This window comes from Dendrobium catenatum, unplaced genomic scaffold (assembly GCF_001605985.2).
Source record: "Dendrobium catenatum unplaced genomic scaffold, ASM160598v2 fragScaff_scaffold_772, whole genome shotgun sequence".
NCBI classification, from domain to species: domain Eukaryota; kingdom Viridiplantae; phylum Streptophyta; class Magnoliopsida; order Asparagales; family Orchidaceae; genus Dendrobium; species Dendrobium catenatum.
The window spans coordinates 1,642,330-1,668,570 of NW_021319234.1; the positions used below are offsets into that span (position 1 = coordinate 1,642,330).

Below are 26,241 nucleotides of genomic sequence, written 5' to 3' on the forward strand. Positions count from 1 at the left end.
AGATCGAAAAAATTCGAGCCATGGGCCAAGTTTTAGCTATCTTATATTGGTTTGATCTGGTTTCGAGCAAAATTAGATCGGCTCGAAATAGAATTGTTCTCTCCATGAAGTGTTGTAACTATAAGAAACTATTTTATAGGAAGATAAATAATCTATAATGCTCACAACAATTTTAAAAAACTTATATTTCCACAACTAATTTTAGAGATAATTGCATGCCTCAAAAACATGAGAGATTATTACATGCGGAAATCGGACACATATAATTGTCCAGTTTTATCTATGTGAATAATAAAAGCATAGCAGTGAACAGCAAAAACACAGTGATGAATAGTGATTGCGTTTTTATTGTTCACAGAGACAAAACCAGATGGTTCTTTGTGTCCGATCTCCGCACATAATAATCTTTCTAAAAACAGACCCTTAATTCTACTAAGTATAATGGAGCTCTTGATTGGACTATCAGGCATGGTTAGGTAATGGTTTCCCAAAAATGAACTTACCACTGAGAAATAACTCATAGTTAAAGAAACAGACAATGATCTTCTCAAAAGAGAAATGCGTCAAAAAAAAGCTTTAGTGAAATGATATTTATCTTCCACTCATCATAGCTTATCCTCTACCATGTTCAACATGAATAAAATCAAATTATATTTGATGAAGTTGGTATGATTGGAAGAAATAAATCATGATGAAGATCAGTAGATCTAGCCAATGCAGATCTCCTTACTCATTTTCTTTTTACCAAAGAAATTTGCTTGATTTTTGAGAGATTTGAGGAGACGATACTGGTTTCTTAAAGAAATCACAAGAGAGAATGGAAGAAGTTTGTTCCGTAAGAAAAAGCTGAGAAACATTTGAAATTAAGCCTTCTGTGATGGGGACTGAGATGGGGAGGGGAGAGAAAGAGAGATCAAGAGGGAGAGAGTCATTCAGGATTGAAGAAAATGAGTGTGATAACTGATAACCCATTCTTTAAGCTTTTAGATTTCTCAAGTAACGCTTCCATTTTTATTATCTAAAGACTAAAATCATTTTGTCCTGTGAACTTGTCTATCCCCCTCATCCTACCAACGCCACCAAGATCCTAAATTCCTAATTCATGGGTGAAGAATATCTTTCAGCTTTTCTTGATTGAAAGCTTTGCTGAAATTTAGGTCACTTTGATTAGCTTTGTTCCTTCAAACTCCTTTCATCAAATACAGCTAGGATGAAATATAATTCTTAGCTAAGCAGACTCCACAAAGAGAGAAAATAATTCCTACAAGTATTATTATCTTAATCTGACTTTAAATGCTGGTTTACTCAAATAAGTTTAGAATTTTAAATTCATCCTTATCGGCTTATCCTATTGTAATCTGAAATTGGATCTAATGTTCCATCTTTGAAAGCCATGATCTCCTTCTGTGACATCCCATAAATGATTTGATTGGGAATTTTGACTACTAAGTTTCAATGAACAGGGTCCATTTGATCATCCTAAAATCTAATGCTCAAACTATGATCATAGATGATTTGATTGATATATTATCCCCATATCAAGTAATAAATGTCAAGCTACTGCAGTTCAAAAACTTCTTGTCAAATTGTAAATAACCATTTTGCATCTAGAGAAAGAACATTTTATTACATATGCCATGATCAAACCATAATTTGCACTACTTTAAAATATTTTATGTGTTTGATACAAAATACTATTGGACAATTTTCGACTACGAATTCCAACTTAAAATTTTTTTTGAAATAAGAATTGAAGGAGATAGTGGCACATACTTGAAGTAGATGGATCACAAATTGTGCAGATATTAACAAAGATTTGAGGCAGATGAACCTGATACTTGAAGTCTTAATTTTTTGTAGTCCTCATAACTCAAAAAGGAATCTTTAACCTTGAGCCAATCTGCCGGTTTGGGCATGATTATTGCAATATATCCTTCCCTATCTGCCTGCAAAATTAACCAAAATATGAATCATTACGAGTGTCTAAAGGAAACCAGATAGAGGCATTCTGAAATGCTCTCGACGTTAAATATAGTCAAGCAAGCAGTTGGTCCTCTTTGTGCATCTTCTATGAGTTGTCATAATTGGCTTGAAGGTGATCTATAACTCATTTATCAGAATCATCGAGAACTAGCGAATGAATTAATCTATTTGCTTTCTTTTGCAAAACTATGTCATCTAGTTTATTAGTGTAAGAAGGCCAATAATATAATGGTGTTCCATATTTCATCCATTAAATATCTACGCACACACATCTTTCGAAGAAAGGAATTAAACCATTGTAATTATAAAATAAATAATAAATAAGAAAGCTCTCCTTAAGACTAAGGCTCCGTTTGGGGCAGCTTTCTTACCGCTTCTTAAAATAATATTTTAGTACAAGAATTAAAATTTTTGTACTAGAAAGCTGCTTTAAGAAGCAAGAAGAAAACCGTCCCAAACAAAGCCTAAGAAATTTGCATTCTAGTGCCCTATATAGGAAATTCCCACAAGTATAAAACTATAACTTTTCCAATTGTAATAACGGAAATTTTACTTTGATGATCTATAATTTAAAAAATAGATTATAAAAAAGATGTTTTTTGCTTGAAATCTATTTTGTGGGTTCAGATTATGACACAAAAACTGAAAACAATTTATTGTGCCCAAAGAAGGCTGTAATAGCAGTGATTGATTGAACAATCTAATATGGGCTATATGACCAATTGCTATTCGCTCCCACTTGCATATGAACAATGAAGTTTACATTACGACTCCGCCCGGCGCCCAATGAGGAGGAGCTTGTACACAGTTGTGTTACTTGTGTAAATAACCATGTACTAGCTCCCCATTGGTTGTCCACATGTATCCACACCTAGATATCCACAATCATGAGTATTATTTAGGAAGTACATATGTAGTGTTGGTTTGAGGAATTGTAAGAACAAAAATAGCATGCAATCCTCAATGAATCATTTGAAATAAATAGATTCTTACAGCCAAGTTGAGAAGCTCTGGATTCTTGATCAACCGATCATTAACCTCCAATAGGGAACCTTTCACGCAGCACCTTAAGGAAGACGAAAACCCATCCCTTCAAATAGAATCTACACGCTAATGTTTAACTGAGGCTCGTTTGGGACGGCTTTTTTGCTGCTCTTAAAACGATTTTTTAGTACAAAAATTATTTTTGTATTAGAAAGCAGCTTTAAGAAGCAGCATGAAAGCAATCCCAAACGAAGGCTGAGTCTCAACAAAACTTCATGAACAACAAACCTCGCTGTGTAGTAAGTACCATTGGCACATACATTACAAAGTGCAGAATCTGGTTGAAGATGCTGAGCATTCTGCATAGAAAATCATTAACCAGTTGTGAATCAGCTTAGAAGGAAAAAAAAAAAACAATAAAAATATCCAGTAGAAACTGGATCAATTCGCCCAAAAGATGCCCTACCCGTTTTCGCTTTCCCGTAACCTTAAGCTCGCTTCGGTTCGACTTCCCCACGTTGAAATCAACGGATTGAACTCCTCCAACCTCATTAAGGGCAGCGTGAGAAGGAGCAAGACCAATCACGCATAAACTTTCATCATGATTTATGAAAAAAAAAAATTAACATCAAATGCTCCAACAATATTGATGCGTGAGAACAATAAAACAGTGAACTTTTCTATCAATTTTCCTTATATACCCATTGGCATGGCGATAGATATATTGATCATGCGCAGGCTTGAGAAAATCTGTGAACAAGAAAGGAAATCACGATCGAAATAAGGTCAAATATTGGCCCTTTAAGGAAAAAAATATCAATTACTTAATTGTACCAAGAGCATAGTAGCGGACAAAGTTGGATTCAACAGCTGAACGAGGAATTGACGGAAGATCGTCAAAATCGGGGATTAGAAGGGCACGAAGCTCCTCATCCTCCACACTTTTCTCCAATGATGAAAGTGAGGGCTTCTCTAGGGTTTCTTGACCTTCTGCCATTGCCATCAGAGAGAAAGTAGCACACTGAAACGCGGACCGGAGAACCAATTGTGCCTCGACTAACCACTGTATCGATCGCGTCGACTGTGCTTCATGATTCGGCTGCGCTTTGATCGCCTGCAAAATATTATTTTTTAAAACAGCAAATGCTTAATTTCAATTAGGAGTAAAAGAGGAGAAAAATATAAAAAAAAAAATTAAGGAGAATCAAATTAGTCAAACAAAATTATGCATTTCATCCAATACATCGAACTATTTAATGTATTTAGAAAATAAGCCAAATAATTTAGTGCATTCAATGTAATATGAGATACAATTTGACGCAGTCCACTAAATTCACCATTTAGTAACGCGCATTGCTACAGTTATGCAAAATTCAATTTGATTGACTGGACGGCATGCGGGTAAATGCGCCAATTTGTATGATTCATTCTTTAAAATGCGTGAATTTATTTGGCTCGTTTCTTCCGTTTTAAATTTTAAAACTTACCTGATCCTGCTACTAAAAAATGTATATCATACATGCTCATTCTTTTAAAAAAAAATCTGCAAAAAAACTTTTATATATAATTTAACTCTATTTTTAACAAAGTTGTAATAGATATAATGTGGTTTAATTTGAATAACATAATTGCAGGCTAGAATATTCGGGGCGATAAAAGAAGCAATAAAATATATGTTGAAAAATGAAAAGTCTAGTCAATAAAACAGAAGAAAATATAATAAATATCAATTTAGATAAAAAAATAAATCCCATAATCAAAATGTTCGAAAGCAAAGTTAGAATAAAAGTCACCTGCAATGATTGAATAATTTTTATAACAGGAGCATCAGATATAAAAACTCTAGAAGCATTTTCTTTTCTTTCTCTCTCTTCCTCCCCTTATCCTCCCCTCCTTCCCTTCCTTTCCTAGCAAGCCAAATGAGAGTGAGGGGGATATGGCTGAGAAGAGAAAAAATATATATTAAAAAATATATCTAGTGTCTAACGCCTCTGCGCTCCAACCCAATACTACAGTGTTGCATGCTTATCTAGAGTTGTTGTAAAACAAAGAATATCAACATCGTTGCATTGAATTTCAGTGCTCCAACGCTGCTCCCCCCAAAGCCGATAAACGCAAATTAAATCATAGCATCACAGTTCAGAATTTTAAAAATCTTCAAATAAGTCCATTAAGAACTTTGGGCTGTTACAATCTTGATCGAAGATATCATAGATCTTATTTTAAGAAAATCTCATTGACCCACCCTTCTGTACAAGATAGAAATCAATCTCTATCTACTCTCTTTTAATAAGTAGCCTTTCTTGTTTACACATAATATATGAATATAGGTATAACTATTAATAATTAGCAATTATTTATTCATTTGAATTCATTCACAATATCTATTTCATCAATATGCTCATATTAGGATACAAAAATTACTATGTATATTATTCTTACTAAAAATGTATGAAATACAATAATAGAATTTTAACAGGTGAAAATATAAAATGAACCATTCAAAATGATGAGAATAAATTGTTCTATAATTTGTCAAAAGTAATATGGTAGAAGTTCACTAAATCAGACAAAAATGCAATATTTAAAAGCAGATGTAAGATAGAAGTCACATATAATAATCAAAATAATTTTTATAACTAAAGCAACGAATGAAAAAATCTTGGAAGCCCTTCTCTCTCTCTCTCTCAATAACCTAAAGCTAAATAACCTTGCACACACACTCAGGGGGAAAATTTTGGTTAGTTTGAGTTTTTTTTTTTACCTAATCATCAAGGATGATTTGAAATAGTATTGGATGATCAGTTAAAAATAGAAATCCTGATTAGAGCATCCATGCTAATTTCAAGTGATTAAACTAATCGTATTGGACGATCAATATCATCTAAGACGATTAGTTTATATGATGAAAAACAACCACCAATCACAATTTAGGTAATTTTTTATTTTCAAATTTTGTTCTAACCATACAGTACTATAGACAATGTACTGGACGGTTTCTGACAATCATGCTTAAATTGATCCGATGATTAGAGGAATAATTATGATTAAATTGTTCAATCATATCGTACAAGATGATCCATTTGGATCGTAATAGATGATATAGTATATTTCGTAGGATGATCCCCTATCAACCAGGATGAAAAACCATAATTTTCTTCAAATCATATAGGAGTATCGTATTGGACATCTCGAGACTTTTTTGTGATGATATATAGATCACCACCCATGATCCCATGTTGTATTGGACGATCAATATAGTATCTTGAACTAATATCATACTGGATGATATGTGCAAATACTTGTACTGATCGTACATAGTAAAGGTTATCGTCCTGGCTGAAAGGACTATTATGTATTAATCGTATAGGACGATCTATCGATCGTTTGTACAATCAGTTGCATAGAATTGAAAATTAGGGCTTCTTTTGGAGGCTCTCTATTCAAGCAATTGTATTAACCCTTGAGTTAATCTTTTGTGGTGTAGTTGATCCAAGAGGGAGCTTTGAGAAGGAAGAGGGACAGCTTGAGAGAGAGAGAGAGAGCGAGAGATTCTTGTGAGGAGAAGTTCTTGAGGGAATCACAAAGGCTGCTCCAAGTAAGGTGTTCGTTGTCTTCTTCGAGTTTTTGTATTGGTTCCTTGGTGGCTCTGGGGAGATCGACTTTAGCATTAGATTCAGATTCTCTACCTACTCCATGACGAAGCAAAAGGATTCCCGGGTTCTTTGCCTTCACCAGATGGGTCAAAAAAGATTTTCAGGTTCTCTGCCTACTTCAGGATGGAGTATAAGGATTCAAGGTTCTCTGCCTCACCATATCGATGGAAAGATTTTGTAAGGACTTCTCTGCTTTGCTGTGGAAGCAAAAGGAGAGTCACTTCAGTTTAATGCAATACTTGGAAAGGGAGTCTCCAAGGAGTGGACGTATGTCAGATTTGACCGAATCACTATAAATTTTGATGTGTTCTTTCTTATTACTTTTACTGCTTTTTATTTCCGCACTTTTCTAAGATTTATTCTATGATTGAAAAATCTAATTATATTGTTATAGTGAAAATTATATTTCTTTTGCATCAAGAGTTATTATTTTGCTTTAAAATATTTAAAAAGATAAAAAAAAATTCTTTTTATTTAAGATTTTTTAAAACTACCAATTTACACTCTCTTGGTTAGTCATAGGTTAGTTCTTTAGGGTCTAACACAGTAACACCCCTCACGAACTTTTAGCATTATAGAATAATTTTACAAAAAAAATATAATTTATTGCCAGCACTGTGATGCCTAACTACCCAACATTGCTATATTGCATGTCGACCCCAAATTATTGTAGAGTAGAGTCTTTAATGTAGCGATGACGGTTTATGGCTCCACCATGCTTTCGAGCACAGCACCGCAGTGCTTCCTAGAGAATTTAGGTTTTCATGCTTTCAAATAAAGTCATTTAAAACTTCGGGTTCTTACCCAACAATGGACAAAGGATTATAGTGGGGTGAAATGGTCAGATGATCTCAATTAGAAGACGGTGATTCAAGGATTACAGTCGACGACGGTGATTAGATGCCAGAAGACCGTAGTAAGATGATGGTGGTCGAAGGTTTTTGTTTGGTGACATTTATTAGAGGATCATAGTCAGGTGATTGTGATTGGATGATTATATGTAGACAATAAAAGTTGAAGGGTTATAGTAGATGTCAATGGTCAAATGGTTGTCATTGTTGGGCAATGATAATGGGAGGGTTATAATTGAGTAATGTTTGTTGGATAACAATAGTCTGATGTTGACGATCAATGAACTATATTTATGTGATTTTTTATAGGTTTGTAGTCATGTGTTGGTGGTTGGATGGCTTTCATAATTGAGCAACCATAATATGAGGGGTATATTCAGACAATGTTGGTTGAAGAATAATAATTAATTTCTTCACATATTTAATAATAATAAAAAAACAGTAATATAACGATAGATGTAAGAAAACTATAATTAGATGATTGTTATTATAAGACTGTGTCGCACGATGAATGTTTGGGGATTGTATTTATGTGACAGTATTTTGATGATTTTGATTAGTTTGTCTATAATTTAATATAGGAAGTTTCTAATTTAAACATGCATCGAATTTTTTGATCAATCAAAAATATTTTTATGACATATCAAGTAGTGTGAGTAAGCACCTTTGAGCAAATTGATTATTTAGCATTTATTTATTTATTTAGCATATGGTTTCACTTTATTTTTTGGAGGAAAATAGTTTATTGAGCTCTTTAAACATTTTTTTCCTCACAACAAATAAATGATAATAATTTTCAATTTTATTAAAATTATTTTTATTAAAATTGAAGTAATAAAAATTATTATTATAAAACATTAGAAATAAATAAATAATTAAAATTAAAGCAAATTATTTATCCATAATATGACAAAAATAGAAATTTATATATATTTTAGATCAATCTAAATATTTTAGAAATAAAAATAACAAATAACTCTTTTTTATATTATATTAATAATTACTTATTTATTTTATCTTATTTATATTTAATTTGTGTACTTGTAATTTTATAGTCTTATTTTTCTGAGTTGTAATCCTTTTCATTTCAATATATGAGCTCTGCTTCAAATTTTCCAAAAAAAAAAAAAATTAATTTTAAAAATTTAGCAACAAGCCCTTTAATGCGTAGTCAAATTTCTCTACCGAATTCCTTAGTGCCCGGTGAATTCCGACTGGTAGGTCACGTGCGCATGGCACTATTCTCACGTGCGAACCCTCTGCTCGCATTTTATGCCCACGTGTGTCGATAGAGGAGAAGGCTGAGCTGATCCGACGAGACGGCGAGGTTAGACAGCTTTGGAAGGGACTAAGGGAGGCACACGAGCTCGAGTAGGCGGTCCTCAGCAGCTCAAGGCTCTTCCTCTCTCGGTCACCTCCACGTTCTCCGAGTTCCGGCGTTCGACATCCGACGACGCGGCGTCTAGGTATGGATCTCATCTCATCCATCTCCATGTTATTCAAGCTCTGCAGATTCTTCTTGCCTGCTATCCATCAGTATAAAGTGGATGCCATTCTCTCATGAAGAGCTTTTTTCTGTCGTGCTGAGGGGTTGATTTGCCCTATCCCTAATCCGAGCGATGGCTGCGCCTTATGATTTTTTTAATTTATTGTTGGGATTGGTTTGGGATTATCTGAGATGGAGGTATATCGGTTATTTGCTTTGACGGCTTCTGTACAGCGCTTAATTTTTTTTTTTCGAACTTTGTAGCAGGTTCATTTTATAATAGGTTGCGGGAGGAAATATTGGCCGCTTACATTCATTTTGAACTTGTTTGGTTTTTGCCGATCTGTAATGTGTAAATGTTGATTTGTTCTTGTTTCATTTCTGAACGGTTTGCTGGCAGTATAAACTAGTTAATTTGTCTTCTCTTTTTTTTTGGGTTGAGGTAGTATTTGAGGTTTGATAACATGATTGGTGAGGTTGAAAATTATATTGATGGAGTTTTTAATGTTTTATCATTTTAGACTGTGTTATTGGATTATTCGTCCTTGAGGATAATATGTTTTTTGTTTTTTTTAATATGGTTGCATGGTGATTGGTTGACTAATTTGTTGTGTGGTGGTATCATTGATGTATAACCATTTGTTGCTTGAAATTGTTTATGCCATATTATATCTGTATTTTTTTTGTTAATTAATGCTCCCCTTAAGCTGTTTTGCTTCGGCTTGAATCTTAGCCTTTTTTTTTTTACTTTTTGTTAAATCACTCTTATTTGTTTAAGCAATCTTATGGGTTTCAGCTAGGATTAACAGGGAACAGTATAACACTTACTATGTTGTTTGCATTTTTAAGTATATTAGTCTAAAGTATCTTTGCTTGCCCATTTTACGTATCACTCCTCTATAAGGAATCTTATCAGTTTGGGAAACTTCCATGGAACCTTTACCAAACTTTCATTTAAATTATTGCAACTCTTTGGAATGTATGAACTACATTCATGTTTACTTCCTTAACGAGGGGCATAGTTATAAATGTGGGTGCCAGTTCATATCAGCATATGTTGACCCTTGGAAATATTGGATATTTTGAGAGATATGTTTGAATTAGGTGTTGAAATTAGTTTTATTTGACAAGAAAAGTGGGAAATAAGAAGAATGGTGGCTCTAGAACTCAGGAGACTACATGGTTATGGTTGATGAGGCTTCATAAGATGTATTTTTGACCTTTAGGGAAGATAATCAGAAGCATAACAAGCAAATGCTTTATTTAAGGTAGAGTTAGAGGATGCAAAATATAGAGAAAAACATATTATAACTCCAGGTAGGAAGTAGCGGCATGCAAGACAACCATCTTGTTCAGTTCTGGACGATACTGAGATAAATAATTCAGCCAAGGGGAGTGATGGAAACTTCCAACAGCTCCCTTGACCGCTATGGACTCACCGAAGTTGAAAGAGGAAAGAGAGAAGCCTCACTCTATTTGAAAGCTTGTTTGTAAAATATTATATTCATAAAACCATTTTCTCCTTAAAAGCACTCTTATTTATAAGAAGTATTTTTTTAACATATATAAAATCAAAATAAATGAAAGATTTCAATAGAAATAGAGAAAATCTCCCGTAAATATTAAGAAATCATTATGTCAGTTGAAATGCAAGTTTCAATCAACATAAAGGAAATGCAACAAATGTGGCATGCTACCTATAAGTGGAATACAACGCATCAACAATGCCTATGAGTCCCTACGATTCATCATTGGGGATCTTCCATGCATGCACTATCTAGCCTACAAGTAGAGGGGAAGGTCTGTAACAACTATCAGGAATATGCCACAAATATTATGAAGTCCCTCCAATCATTAACAACTATCTTGTAGATAAATGTAGTAGTTCCCTACAAACATTAAAAGGAAGCATACAACGAGCGTAGTAGGTTGCTGACGAATTTATGTGGGGAAATTAGCAATGGATGTAGTCCACCCGACAATCAACAACAATCTGCAAATAAACACATCAATCTCTTGTGAATTATTGAAGCTCATGCAATGTATAAGAGAGTTGTAGTTAATATGACCCACCTATGAATCAGTCATGCAAGTAGATACATCTGTCCCCTTCAAGCAGACGAATTTGACGTGCAATGAACAATGGTTGATGTGCAATGAAGATGGCAATTCACCGACCAACATATATAGAGAGACGAGTAGTGAATATACTACTTCCAGCAGTCAATGTTAGCTTACAGGAAAACACACCAAACTAATGCAAGTGATAACAGTAGATATGCGATGATTGCAAAGACGTTCTCATAGTCAACATCAATCGAGCATCTAGAAAATGCATTGCATTTACATGTTAATATGTTGCATATGCATATGTCATAGCTTATAAAATACGCACATGTCATCTGATAGTAGATTGAGCCATCTAGTGGTGGTGCTCAGCAGGTGGAGATCGACTGCGGCATGATGGCAGTGGTAGCCAGCGGGTGGTGGTGGCGGCGGCCGATGGTAGGGAATGTTGGGTGCTTGCGGTGTTCAAGCAAGCTTGTTTGCGGTGTAAACAGTTTTTGCTCAAAATTGGGCGAGTTTAGTTTATGTAAAAGTGAACAAAAATGGTTTACACTACATTTAATTTACTTTGCATTCTTTTTTCATCCAAACAAATACCAATATTTCTAAACCCCTCATACATTTGCAATACTTTACACTCACTTTACTTCCAAAAAAAAAACCCCATAATCAAGATGAATTTAGATATAGGATGTCCTTAGGAGATACTATGAACCTAGCAAACTTGGGAGCGAGGGAGTCATCAAGTTGACTTCTTCTCTCATTCTACAACCTCCTTTATGATTTGCATCCAAGTCCAACACCATATCTGCATATTGCGGTATTGCCCAACAATCATATTGATCTTTATGAAGAAATCAAAAGTTGTTCTTATTCATTCAAGGTATTTGATACAAGTCTATATTGATTTATCTAAAAAGGAAATAATGAAGCTACCATACACCAAATATAGGAAAATATTTCTTTCATTACGAATACTAATAATAACGTTCTACTTTGAATATAAATAATTAGATTTTAAATTCAAAGATTTCTTGTATGCTTTCCTCTCTCAAATAAATTCTAAATTAACTTTTTCAACTATTTATCATGATTTTTTTTGTTGGCATGAATACGTGATATCCTGACTTTCTTGGTATGTATTTGTGGGTACCAACACTTTTCTCAGGTTGGCACATAAATCTTTTCCATTCCCAACTTAGGATACAACTATTCAAAAAACTACATAGTTTAATCCCTCGATGAGCATATTTGGAAGTTGTTGATCAATATATACATATGATGTTCAAATCGAGCCACCATCAAGCTTTACTTGATTTACTCGATCATGTTTCATTAGATTAAGAGTTATGCTAATTTCATATTTATTGTCACAATAAGGTCTCAGTGGGCTGTTCCACTAAATCTTCAAATTTTATAGAATGATTTTCAAACGAATTAGTTTTTGAAGAATTTCTTAATTGATTGTTCTTCTTGTTTTAAAAGACGACACTACATCTACTGCTATATATATATATATATATATATATATGCACACTAAAAAAATATCTAATGAAGGAAATAACTAACTAGCTTTATTCCTTTCTAAATTTTAGGAAATATAATGATAGGAGAATAGTTCTTTTCTAAAAATTAGAAAATAGACTCATAAGAGAAGATTACAATTGATCTCTCCTTTTATTTCCTAAAATAAAAACAAAATCATAGGAGAAGATCACAATTGGTCTATCCTTTTATTCCTATGGATACTTTCCTAAAATAAATTCCCTAATTTTATTTTCAAATATTCAACACTCCTCTCGAGCTGGAGAATATATATATATATATATATCAATTCAACCTTGCAAATTAAGTCTTTAAAGTTAGGTCTTGGTAGAGCTTTGGTGAGGATGTTTGTTTTTTGCTTGTTAGAGATATATTTCAATTTAATTGTCTCGCTAGTCACCTTATATGTGATGAAGTGTCTATCAATTTCAACGTGCTTAGTCCTGTCATGATACACAGGATTATTAGCTATGTTAATAGCTTCCTGACTATCACACGTTATCAGAATAAGAGATCAACTCATTTGTCCAAGTTCACTAAGAACCATTTTTATCCAAATTGCTTCACAAATTCTCCATGACGGTGTACTCAACTTATGTACTACTTCTAGCTACCATTGATTGATTTTTACTCCTCCATATAATAAGATTACCCCATACAAAAGAATAGTATCCAGATGTTGACCGTCTGTCAATGATGTTTTCTGTCCAATCTGCATTTGAATTCACTTCAGTTTCATGATTCTTTATCTTTTTGAAGAATAGACCTTTTTCATGTGTCATCTTCAAGTATCTAAGAATCTTGTAGAATGCTTCCATGTGTTCATCTGTAGAATTGTGCATGAATTAACTTACAACACTTCTTGCAAAACCAATATCTAGCCGAGTGTGTGAAAGATAGATTAGATGTCCAACAAGTCTCTGATATCTCCCACTGTCTATAGATGTACTTTCTTTTTTGGTGCCAAATTTCTTTTGACTGTCTGTAAGAGTATCAACAAGGTTGCATCCAAGCATATTAGTCTCCTTAAGAAGATTTTGAATATTTTTCCTTTGAGAAACCATATTGTCCTTTCTTGATCTAGCCACTTTCATTCCAAGGAAATATTTAAGATTTTCAAGATCTTTAACTTCACACTCTTCAGACAAATACTTCTTCAAATTATGTAATTTCTCTACATCATTTCTAGATAGAATAATATCATCGACATATAGTATCAATATAGCAATTTCCCAGCTTGAGATTTCTTGACAAGCATAGTATGATCAGCTTGTGTGTGTTCTTTTGGCACAAGCACAGGTTGAGAAGAACTTAATGACCCTGAGTGGGAAAAGGACATACACTCAAGAAAGAACTCGCAAACTTGATGTTCATTCATGTTCTTCCCCTGAACATGAGATTTGGGATATAATAACACATGTTCAAAGAAAGTGACATCCATAGTGGTGTAAAATCTTTTGTTGGTTGGAGAATAGCATTTGTACCTTTTTTGCCTTAGAAAAATTCACTTATTGGCTCTAGGATCAAATTTTCTACGACGTTGAGGATACACATGAACAAATTCCTTGCAACCAAATATCTTGAGGGGTATATCAGACGAAGTTGCACAAGCGTGAGGAAAAATTTTCATAAGAAGTTGACTTGTATATTGAAAATTAAGGATCTGGATGACATTTGTTTGATCAAATAGGTAGTTTTGAGAATGGTTTCCTCCAAAAAATAATTTGAAATATTAGAGGAAATCATATGACATCATGCAACCTCCAAGGATGTCTATTCTCGTGCTTAGCCACCCCATTTTATTGAGGTTTGTCAACACAAGAATGTATGTGGATAATCTCATGATTCTGAAGGTATGTGTTGAGACTACTAGTGAAGTATTTCCTAGCATTGTCTGATTAGAGTACCTGAATTCTAGAGTTTAATTGATTATGAACTATAAGATTGAAGGTTTGAAAAATTTGTATGATCATCAACAAATGTCAAAGACCATCAAGTGCTTGAAATATTTTTTATCGTTGAGGGACCCCACACATCACTATGGATTAAAGAAAAGTCAGCTGAAGGTTTGTATGGAATTTAAGTATATGCAGTTCGAGTATGCTTTGCAATCTGACAAGTTTCACAATGAAAAGATGCAGGACTCGAGAGTTCTTAATGGTTTTGTCTGAGAAATTTAATGTAATGGATACTAGAAATTCATATGAAGTTGTCTATGGATTATTACTTGAAGAGTTGAAGGTTTCTCATGACCATTAGTAGAATTTTCAACTAATAAGTCTCATGTCACTCATGTCTCTAATATTACTCTGATAATTTTGGTTTTTTTATAGAAGTTTGTTGTTGCAACAACAATGAATGCTCAGGTCTATTGGAACAATATTGGTTAAACAATTCATTAAAGTAAATATAAATTAAAGCTAGGCACATTGATGTGAACCTAGCCTCCTTATTTCCTTTGACCTCTCTCATGCATTATGCGTGGGAGTTTTGTGCTTTTTTGCAGGATTTTGGGCATTTGTTGAACATCAATCTTTTGTCGTAGCAAGATTCTTATGCCAAACTTAATGGTTTTCTAAAGGAAGATTTGCGAACTTTCTCCATCTCTATTGTGAATCGCAACTCGAGAGTGATTTTGATTTGTGACTTTATAGTTTTAGTTGCTAGATGTGGCAATATTCATACTACTTGAATTTTATGCATGCAAATTTGATAAATTGACTTGATCGTTGAATAGAGTTTTATTAAGTTTATTACTATTATAAATATGAATCTTAGTCTTGTACAAAACATAATCTATTTTGTTTTTGGATGAAATTCTAGTTGGATTTGCTATTTCTTATGATTATTATATCAAGTGAGAGACTTGATGGTTTTTGGGTGAGGTTATCTCCTTGTACATATGTGAGGCTTGATTCTTATGCTTTAAGGGATTTCTTTTCTTTTGCTTTTCTTGACACTATAAATTGTGTTATTTAATTATTTTTTTCTAAGTGTGGTGCCGTGCAATATATTTTAACTAGCTTGTGAATTTTAGCTCTTAGTTTTTTTTAATTTAGTTGTTTCTTCTAGAAGATCATTTGTTTTTTTTTTTTCAATCTTCATCAAACCCAGTAATAATTATTAAAATTTAAGAGTTTTCACCTAATAAAATGTACTTGTCGCCTGATCTTGTACATCTAATAATAGATATGCAGTAAAGGCTCTAAAAAGAAAGCGGAAAAGGTTTGGATTTAGATGGAATGCTATGAATGGGGAATATCTTATTAGGGTCAGATTTTTTGTGCACGGTGGGTTGGGTTTGATTGGGAGAAAGGGTCAAATGTTACCATTGTTTATGACTAGACATTATTAGAATGCAAAAGCATATTCTTATTGAATTTTTTGTATTAGTCCAAAAATATTGATATATTTGTTCATATGCACTCAAATTAAGTTAAATTCTGTAGACTTATTTAAATAGGCGAAATCCGTAACTATGGCATTTTTCTTTATTGAGGTGAGATGTAAGCTTCAAGGCAAATCGAGGCATAAGCCTCAAACTAGAAATTAAAAAAAAAAACTCATAAATTAAAGTCAGTTCATAATTATGCCACAGAGTATAAAAAAACAGTTAAAAAGAAATTTAAGTTCTTAACCCTAAAAGAAAGAAGAATCAAAACAATTGAAACAAAGGAAAATCAATTTAAAAGATTAAAAATGTAAAAAAACAAAAGAAAGAAAAACCATTTAAGAGAAAACTAACAAAATCAGTTAAGAAGAAAATAAAATCTGCTAAAAAAATAATTAATTTTTTTTATAAAAGAACTTAAAAGAATGAAGAAAACTACTTAAAATAAAATGAAAAAAAGAAAATAAAAATTAGCTAAAAGAATAAAAAATATTAAAATCTTGGAAAAGCAAAAACTTAAACCCTTTATTCCTAAAACTGGTTTAAACTCTAAAACTTAAACCCTCTTATATACTACTAAAAAGAAAATTTCTTTATTAAGTATATGCTAATTTAAGGTGTTTGCCTCATTCGACCTGATGTGTATCACCTTCAGGAGTTCGCCTCAAATGAAAATAACGGGAGCTTCATTTTGCTCAGAAAATCTTAAGCTTTGAGGTGCTTATTGGACATCTATTGGTGAGGCTTGCTTTGAGGCGAGTGCCTCGAGCAGTCAAGAGTGAAGTTATGAAGTCGTGATGCTGATGCAATTGTTGCCTTTTGTATTCTAAAATGGTGTAATTAGTGCAACGGTTTCCTTCCTTCTCTACTTTTGGGTCACAGAGAGATGGATATATGTGACCTTATATTATGCAGGGCCCAAACTTCTCTCTTCTATGGGCAAAAATTCTCAACTTAAAGTTTTGTTTGTTGTTGGTAAACTTTAGCTAGTAAAGCAGGACCATTTGTGTCATTCTAATTTATCTTCAGAATTGTTTCCCTTTTTTCCTTATAGTTGATCTATTTATTGCATAGAATTTTTGACAATTTGTTGCTAGTTTTACTGATATGATTTCTCTCCTCCTGCTTTTTGTTTCCATTTTGTGAACGGGTTCATCTGTTTTATTGTCATTACTCACTTTTTAAATTATATAAAACAGGGGAATTTGCTTGCTTATCTGTGATTTTATTTCAGTTTTGACAACGATTAATTTCTGTTCTCTTGTAATAAAGACTTACATTCAGATGGAAAGAAAGCATGATATTGCAGAGGAAGAACAAATATATCATGCTCATTCTAACATATCAAATAACTTGGGTAATCCGGTCAAACCTGCCCGTAACTCTTCTTGTCCATCTGAATCCGGATGTGAGCAGACAGACGTGCGTGAAGTCCTAGCAAATGGTCTCCCAAATGATATAAATCTTTACAGACAAGATGTTGTCAGACACATCAAGCATGAAGGCTCGCTTGGAGTGGTTATGGAAGTGGCCGGCGATTTGGATTCTGAAGGCAGTATTACTGATGACAGTGACATTGATGATAATGCAGATGAGAATAATGTTTATGATGGTGTAGATGCTGACGATGCTAACAAAAATGGTGAGATGTATGATGGGGAGAAGAATGAAACTCTTCCAGATGGCCAAGTTAGAATACTGTGGACAGATGGGTCCGAGTCTACAGACAATATTAAAGATGTCACTGTTGTAGATAGGGGTTTCTTGCACGGGGATATTGTTGCTTCTATTGCAGATCCAACTGGACAATTGGGCCTTGTTGTGGATGTCAGCATCAGGGTTGATCTGCAAAATTCTAATGGAGAAATAATACAGAATATTTCCACTAAAGATCTCAAACGCATCAGAGAATTCACTATTGGAGATTATGTTGTCCTTGGACCATGGCTTGGCCGTGTAGATGATGTTTTAGATAATGTGACTGTTTTGTTTGATGATGGATCTGTTTGTAAAGTTGTAAAAGCTGATCCATTGAGACTCAAGGCAGTTTCAAGACCTGTCATTGATGATGCAAATTCTCCATACTACCCTGGTCAGCGGGTCAGGGCGGTTTCTTCTTCGGTTTTCAAGACTTCTAGATGGCTTTCTGGCTTGTGGAAAGCTAACCGCCTTGAAGGTACTGTTACTAAAGTTCAGTCAGCATCTGTGATAGTTTATTGGATGACATCGGCTTACCTTGGTGTTGGCACTACTTCTGATGATGTTCCCTCTGAAGAACAAAATCCAAAGGATCTGACCCTGTTGTCTTGTTTTTCATATGCAAATTGGCAGTTAGGTGACTGGTGTCTCCTTCAAGCATCAGTTGCAAATAAGACCTTGGAATCTTTAAACCTTCAAGAGACCATGGAAGGTTGTGAGACAACATGCCCAAGAGAATGCTTAGTGGATGACTCTTTAGATTACGATTCAACGCCTAACACTAGAAGCACTGAACAAGTCTTGGCACTTCCGAATATACTTAAAGATAACGATCCATCTGAGACAGAAATCACACTACTTGCAGCAGTAGATTTTAAAAATAATGAGGATTCTCATAACAATGATGCTAAGGATCACCTAGTTGCTGAACAATTGATAGATGGCTATACACAGAATTCCTGGACATCAAAAGTTGGCAGTAACTTGAAGTTGCAGGACAGTGATTCAATGAATCAGGACAAAATGTCCGGTGAAAGTATTCTAACAGAGTCTATTGATGTGATGCCAGAGTGTGGTTCTTGCAGTATCTCATCATCCATTTCAAAGGAACCTGCTCATGATGGTTGGCCTGCATATCGCAAGAAACTCCGTAAAGTTTTATTTAAAAGAGACAGGAAAGCTTGTAGAAAAAATGAGACATTTGAAAGAGCTCTTTTTATTGTGAATACTGTAACAAAGGTTGATGTGGCCTGGCAAGATGGAACAAGGGAATATGGATTAGAATCCACATCTTTTATTCCAATTCGTGCTCCAAGTGATCAGGAATTCTTTCCTGAACAGTATGTGGTGGAGAAGGCCTCAAATGAAGCTGATGATTTGGCTGAAAATAATCGAGTTGGGATAGTAAAAAGTGTGAATTCAAAGGAGAGAACTGTTTGTGTTAGATGGTTTAAACCAGTTTCTAGTCCAGAAGATCCTCGAGAATTCTCTTGTTATGAAGTTGTAAGTGCGTATGAACTTGACGAGCATCCTGATTATGACTACTGCTATGGAGATGTTGTTGTTAGGCTGTCCCCAGCATCAACTACTGATTCATATCTGGAAATTCCCTCAAAGAATCTTGGAGAACAAGCTGATGTTGCAGAATCCGAGGCTGATGTATCTAAGAAACATATAGAATGCGATTCAGAATATTCAAAAGGTGAAGCATGGGCGAAATTTAGATCTCTTTCCTGGGTAGGAAATATAACAGGCCTGCAAGATGGTGATATTGAGGTGTCATGGGCTGATGGGATGGTTTCAAAGGTAAACGTTTTTTACCCTAGGTGTGCAAAAGTATTCTTTTCTAAAGCTCGTTTGGGACGGCTTTCTTACTGCTTCTTAAAGTAGTATAAAAATTAAAATTTTTGCATTAGAAAGCTGCTTTAAGTAGCTGTATACGGATGCTAGCTTGCTGAAATTATTATTTTTCCCTTTTTTTTTCATAAATGCGCTTCTTTTTGTTTATTAGGTTGGCCCTCAGGCTGTTTATGTTGTTGGTCGAGAAGATGATGAAGACTCGTTTGAAGGTGGAAGTGACATTAGCGATGACGGTGCTAGTTGGGAAACAGTTAATGAAAATGAAATGGATGATGATGCTGAGAAGGTTTTCATATCCTTTTTCAATTTATTAGTAGCTCAAATGTTTTCTTGCTAGCTGTATACTGATTTTAAACTTATTTTGCCCAGGAAGCTGATTCACAAAGTGCCAACAATATTCCTGCTTGTGAAAACTTGCAGGACATTCCTGAAGAAGATACTGTTCCAGGGAAAACAGGGGCTCTTTCTGTATCTCTTGCTGCTATCAACTTTGTTACCAGATTGGCCACAGGATTGTTTTCAAGGAATAGAAGACATTCAGATTTATCAAATTCAGATCACAATGACCTCGGTGGTTTGGAAGCTCAGGATAGTCCAGTGGTTACAGTCAACGGAACAACAACTGACACAGATTTAGAGGCTTCTGAGAACCAGAGTCAAGTGGAAACAACCGGAGATGCTGAAAGGGTGGCAGCTGTAATGACTGAAAGCTCAACATCAGATTCTGCTAGTCCAGGAGCACATTCACAGGGTGGGACGGAGAGCTTTAAACATTTTGACATCAGTGATACTCCATCAGATAATTATTTTTTAAGCAACATTGGGCAGGTAATGTAGTTTTTCTTCTCTTCTACTCCATGTTCACTACAAATCGTACATTAGCAAATTACATGGTTAGCATCATCATTAGCCCTAGTTTAACTATTTGGGCTTTGACTTTCCTCTTTGCCGTTCTTTCTGCTTATAGAAGTTGCATTTGGATTCAATTCTAGTTAGATAATTATGAACAATCTCTGAAGAGATCAAGCTTGGCATTTATATTTCACTTATAACCTACACTCAAAACTTATCCCTAGAAGTTATTTGGACCATACTTAATGTTCTTTTGCTCCACATGGTCAAAATTTTCAATCTCTTCTCCATTTGTCTTGCGACTAATAGGTGACATACTAACGGTGGTAATTATAACAAGTTTAAATGTTGAAAACCTCATTTTCTATGGGCGGATTTCGGATTGCATGTATGATGTATCATTGATTACTAAATCAATCGAGCTGCAGGGTAGTGGCGAAAGGAAATGGGTCAAAAAGATTCAACAGGAGTGGAGCATTCTTGAGAAGAATTTGCCAGGTTACATGGCTTGAGAATTATGTTACCTGTAAAGTTTTATTTTGTGAATTCTTGTTTGCAACTTTAAATTGTATGCTTCTGGATGCAGATGCTATTTACGTGAGAGCTTATGAGGACCGAATGGACTTATTAAGAGCTGTGATAGTAGGAGCTTCTGGAACTCCTTATCAAGATGGTCTTTTCTTTTTCGATTTTCATCTTCCACCTGAATACCCTCAAGTTCCTCCGGTTGGTGCTTTTTTTTAATTGTTTTTGGTGTAAACTTACACTGACCCTCATATTTGCATTGAATTGTGGATTATTCTTATTATTTTGAAGTCACTAGTCAGACGGGGCTTCTACAGTTTATGGTAATTTGCATTTAAATTTTTTCCATTAACTATTTTGTCACAAAGCTAAAATGATATTCTTACACTTTCTAAGAGAATTAATTTGGTCTCTTAATTTTTCAAAATATGCAACTTGGTCCCTCTTCCCCCCTCCCTACATATTCATGCTTACCCATGGATTGTGGTGCGTGGAAGCATCACCCACCCCTTCTCTCTTACCAGCTACACAAAATCTCTTTCTCCCCGCCCTCCAACTATGCCTGAATTGAGGTGGTTAGACACCTTCTTCCACAATCTCTTACTCATATTTTATCTCTCTTCTCCAGTAAAAAAATTGAAAGGTAGCGAAGGATTTTTTTAACTAAATAAAGAGGGATTTACGTACAAAACACTCAAAACTTAAGGATATGTGCATACTGAACACCTAAACTTCCCTATCTTTAACAATCCTTCAACTCCCATTAACGGTCTTGAAGACGCTCTAGACAATGAAGAGGATGTTGCGGCAGGCCAAGATGAGTTCTTGCTAGATGAAGAGGAAGAGAAGACAAGGAAGTCACATTACGATCTCATCGGGAAGGGTCGTGAGGGGATCTTGCTAGAGAAATTTGGCTGGGATTTCTAAGAGAAGCGGGAAAACTCCATCTCCTTGACTCAGATGTTAAATTTTTTTTGTAAGTAACCTGATTCCTCTCAATGCACGTTGCCGGTCCCAGCCAAGCTTCGTTGATGCTGAGGCACCTTTACCCGTTGCTTGACGCCGACCATCGCACCTCTTGCTACCGTCGTCTCAGATTTGTCACCCGTAGCCAGTTCTGTCGCAGGCTCCAGCCCACCGTTATCGTGTCTAGCACCACCGCCCAACTAACGAAATTGTAATGAAGAAGGTGAGGTGGGTTATTTTAGTGTTATTTAAAAATTTGAGTGTTATGTGTGTTAGTGAATGATAAATATGTAAATCATATAATTTTGAGCGCTTATTGTGTGATAGAAAAGTACCGCTCAAACTTAAGGGAAAATTCTATAAGATGGTGGTTAGACTTGCAATGCTTTATGGTGTAGAATGCTGGTCATTAAAAGAGATGCATAATATAAAGTTAAGTGTTGCAGAGATGAGGATGCTCAGGTTGATGAGTGGCTTTACTCTTAGAGACATGGTACGAAATGAGCATATACGTGAAAAGGTTGGAGTAGCTCCAGTGGCATATAAGATTAGAGAGAGTCGCCTTAGATGGTTTGGTCACATAAAATGGCGGCCTTTTGATAACCCGGTTAGGAGAGTAGATGTATTAGATTTTATCTATATTAAGAAAGGTAGAGGTAGACTTAAAAAGATTTGGTTAGAAAATTTTTGAAATGACATTTCTTTATTAGATCTACATGAGAATTTGACTCTTAATCAGACACAATGGAGAAAAATAATTCATGTAGCCGACGCCACATAGTGGCATAAAGGCTTGATGTTGTTGTTGTTATTGAATGTATGAAAATCTCCTCAAAATAAAATAAAAGTTAATGCAAGTTCTTAAAGGTTTCTGGTAAGAGCTCTTTAGTGGCTGTTTATTTTTATTTTAGTTCACTGTTATTGACTCCAAAGATTTTTGTGCTATCTAGAATAATCAACAATGATTCTATACATTTTTCCCTTATGTTTTTTAGCTATCAAAATTAAAATTATAATTTTTTTCACTGCGTAGTTTCTACATGTGAACCCCTATTTAGTGCTTATAATTTGTTTTCTCATTTCCAGCAAGCGTACTATCATTCTGGTGGTCTGCGTGTAAACCCCAATCTCTATGTGGACGGGAAGGTTTGCCTAAGCCTTTTGAATACCTGGACGGGCAGAGGAAATGAAGTGTGGGACTCTTCATCTTCAAGCATCCTTCAGGTGTTAGTTTCTCTTCAAGGTTTGGTTCTTAATTCTAAACCGTACTTCAATGAAGCTGGATACGAAAAGCAAGTTGGAACAATAGAAGGGGAGAAGAATTCCATACCCTACAATGAGAACGCATATCTACTGAATTTGAAGTCAATGCTGTATATCATGCGTCGCCCTCCCAAGGTATCCTACCTATAATATTCTTTTACCTTATTTATAAGACCTTAATTTGATCACATGAGTTTTGATGAAATGAGTGCAATATAATAGTTGATTGATTGATTATTCATGCAGTGCATTCAACTTAAAGCAATTCTAATGACTAGAAGATACAGCTTGGCCAAATTTGGATGAAAATATACAACAACAACATCAAGCCTTTGTTCCACTACGTGGGGTCGGCTAAATGACCATTGTGTCCCGTTAAAAGTCAAATTCTCATTTAAATCTAATAAAGAAAGATCATGTCTAATATTTTATAACCAAGTCTTTTTAGGTCTAACTCTACCTTTCTTAATATAAGTCAAATCTAATACCTCAATTTTTCTAACCCGGTCAACGGAAGGCCTCCGTTTAATCTTTAATGTGACCCAAAATTTGGATAACAATATATTGACCCAAAATTTCTCATTCATTTTAGTGATGATGAATTTATTGCTTTTTGTGAAATTTTGTAATGATTCTTCATGGTAAAATATCTAATATTTTACCATCTAATTTTGAGATAAACATGAACCAAATTTGATTACAATAAATTTTAAGTCATTAGATTTTATTTTAGATGAGTGCAATATGAGAGTTGATTGACTCTGTATTATATTCATCTCAAAATAACTTTATGATGAGAAAAATCGCCTAAGTTTATGAAAAACATGACCTAAATTATATCATATTGGATTCGCTTTAAGACGATAAGAGCTGCTTAATTATTCATATATTGCACTCATCTTATAATTAATCTGCCGACTAAAAAAGAAGCCAAGAAGCCATATCGACCGTATTTGGATCTGGATAATTTGATTCAAAATTTCTTCTAATTTTTATGATGTTAACTGTTCTTGATTTTTGTTGAAATCAATCTGCAGCATTTTGAAGCTTTTGTCAAGGATCACTTCCAAAGACGTGGCTATTATATCCTCAAAGCCTGTGAGGCTTACATGGCTGGTTGCTTAATTGGGACACTTACCAAGGACGCCTGCACAACTGAAAAGAGTAAGGAACAGTCCTCTTCTGTTGGTTTCAAGCTAATGTTAGCTAAAATCTTGCCAAGATTGCTTGCCTCATTAACTGAAATTGGAGTCAATTGCCATCAATTTGAACACCTAATCATGTCTTAAAAAAACTCTCATTTAAATCAATCCATCTTTTAATTCAAGGCTTAGGCTTCTGAGACTCTGTTCTTGGCTGCTGTGAAAATATTTTTCCAGCTTGGAAATGAAGGGCTGTGATTATATAAGCCCTGCATTCAAATTTCTTTTTTGTATTATTCTCTCTCTCTCTCTCTCTCTCTCTCTCTCTCTCTCTCTTCCTTTGTTTTATCTGCTGGCATTGTTTGAAATTGTTCAAAATGAAAGAGAGAAGATGATAAAAACCTGTAGCGGTATAGGTGGTAATTGGTGTCATTGCTCATCAATGAGAATTTGATGTTTTCATAGGCTGGAAGTTAAACATTGTAATTATATGCACATTTGATCTCTTATTGAGGCCATTTTGAGCTCAGCCTGTTTTCTTTGCATATCTTTTTAGCTAAACTAATTATCTCACAAGACTTGATCAGATCTTTTCTGAAATAGCTTCAGCTGTTGGTCTTATTAAGCTCTGGTTTGGTTTCTTCTTATGATAAAAAGTGCCAAGGCTTTGTGATTTTAGCTTCGTTTTGGATAATTTTCTTATTACTTTTTAAAGCAATTTTATAGCATAATTTTTTTTTTTTTTAACTAAAATTTTTTTACTAAAAATTTGGTTTAAAAAGTAATAAAAAAGCTGTCTTGTTGCTTGCTAACTTGTCTATGTTTTAAAAAATAAATACATTTTTGGTGCTTATTTAATTTAGTTATAAATTCATGTAATTGTATACTAATTAATATTGATGAAGAAATCTTTTTATATTTACTAAATTCTATGTAAATTTGTATTTTATTAGATTAGTTGAATTTCATATATCATGCAGCCTATTTATGCTCATAAATGAAATTATTATAATTTTTTAAAATGTTTGTTCTCTATTTTGTTTGATGCTTAAATGGTTAGTTAGTTAAGTATAGCCATTGGAAGATTGATTAAATTCAAATATGGCTATTTGGGAGGCTGATTTTGGGTTGCTAATGGAATTCTAAATCACTCTATTATAATTATACTTTAATAGATTAATGATTTCACTTATATTTTTATATTAAAGTCAAAATATTTTAAGCATTATGAAGATATCTTCTCTAATGAAAAGCAAATAAATATTTATTATCTTAGTCATTTAAGTTCAAGTTCAATGGTAACATCTCTCTATCCTAGAGCTATTTCCTGACATTGGTTCAGGCTTCATTTGGAATGATTTTTTTTATTGCTTCTTAAAGTAGCTTTTTAGTATAAGGTATTCAATTCAAATTATTACAACAATTAAAATGAGTTAAAGTTGTGTTTGGGATGACTTTCTTACTGCTTCTTAAAGCAGTTTTCTGGTATAAAATTAAAAAAAAAAATTATACTAGAAAGCTGTTTTAAGAAGCAGTAAGAAAGCCGTCTCAAATGAAGCCTTAAGATACTAAGGGCTTATTTGGGATTATTCTAGCTTTTTATAAAAATGATTGATAAAACTATTATAATATTGCAGAAAAAGTAATTTTTCTGAAAATTCTTGTATAAAAAATCTTAGTAACATAGAAATTTTTTAAAAGAAGTAAAAATTAGTGACTAAATAAAAATTATAATTATAATTAAAAAATAAAGTAGCAAAAAATTAGTTCAAACAAATCTAAATAATAATAAATAATTCTAATTATTTTGTATTGAAAATTTAAAATTTAGTGAATAATAAGTTAATTTTATATTAATATTTTTGAAGGAAAATTTGCGTACATACCACTTTATTTTTTCATTATTTATATATCTAACATCAAAACATTAATATTACATATCTACTACACATATAAAATTTTAATATCAAAT

General features: G+C 33.8%; 2 protein-coding genes across 3 annotated transcripts; one reads left to right on the forward strand and one right to left on the reverse strand.

The window, feature by feature from the left end:
* Positions 1-768: 768 nt before the first annotated feature.
* Positions 769-8,968, reverse strand: LOC110101705. Its single transcript, XM_020829704.2, has 7 exons — positions 8,731-8,968; positions 3,802-4,113; positions 3,669-3,717; positions 3,434-3,560; positions 3,256-3,326; positions 2,977-3,049; positions 769-1,946 (listed from the first exon to the last, which is right to left on the reverse strand). The coding sequence occupies exons 1-7, from the start codon at positions 8,966-8,968 to the stop codon at positions 1,806-1,808; spliced, it is 1,011 nt and encodes a 336-aa protein (XP_020685363.1). The 3' UTR covers positions 769-1,805.
* Positions 8,761-24,814, forward strand: LOC110101685 (probable ubiquitin-conjugating enzyme E2 23). 2 transcript variants are annotated; one of them, XM_020829680.2, is made up of 8 exons: positions 8,761-8,940; positions 17,236-19,467; positions 19,673-19,807; positions 19,891-20,349; positions 20,802-20,871; positions 20,960-21,099; positions 22,951-23,262; positions 24,165-24,814. In XM_020829680.2, exons 2-8 carry the CDS (start codon positions 17,248-17,250, stop codon positions 24,414-24,416), a joined length of 3,588 nt encoding a protein of 1,195 aa, XP_020685339.1. In that variant the 5' UTR covers positions 8,761-8,940; positions 17,236-17,247; the 3' UTR covers positions 24,417-24,814. The 2 variants fall into 2 exon arrangements, with proteins under 2 accessions (XP_020685339.1, XP_028552427.1); XM_028696594.1 differs by having other exon boundaries at positions 17,248-19,467.
* The last annotated feature ends 1,427 nt before the right edge of the window (positions 24,815-26,241 follow it).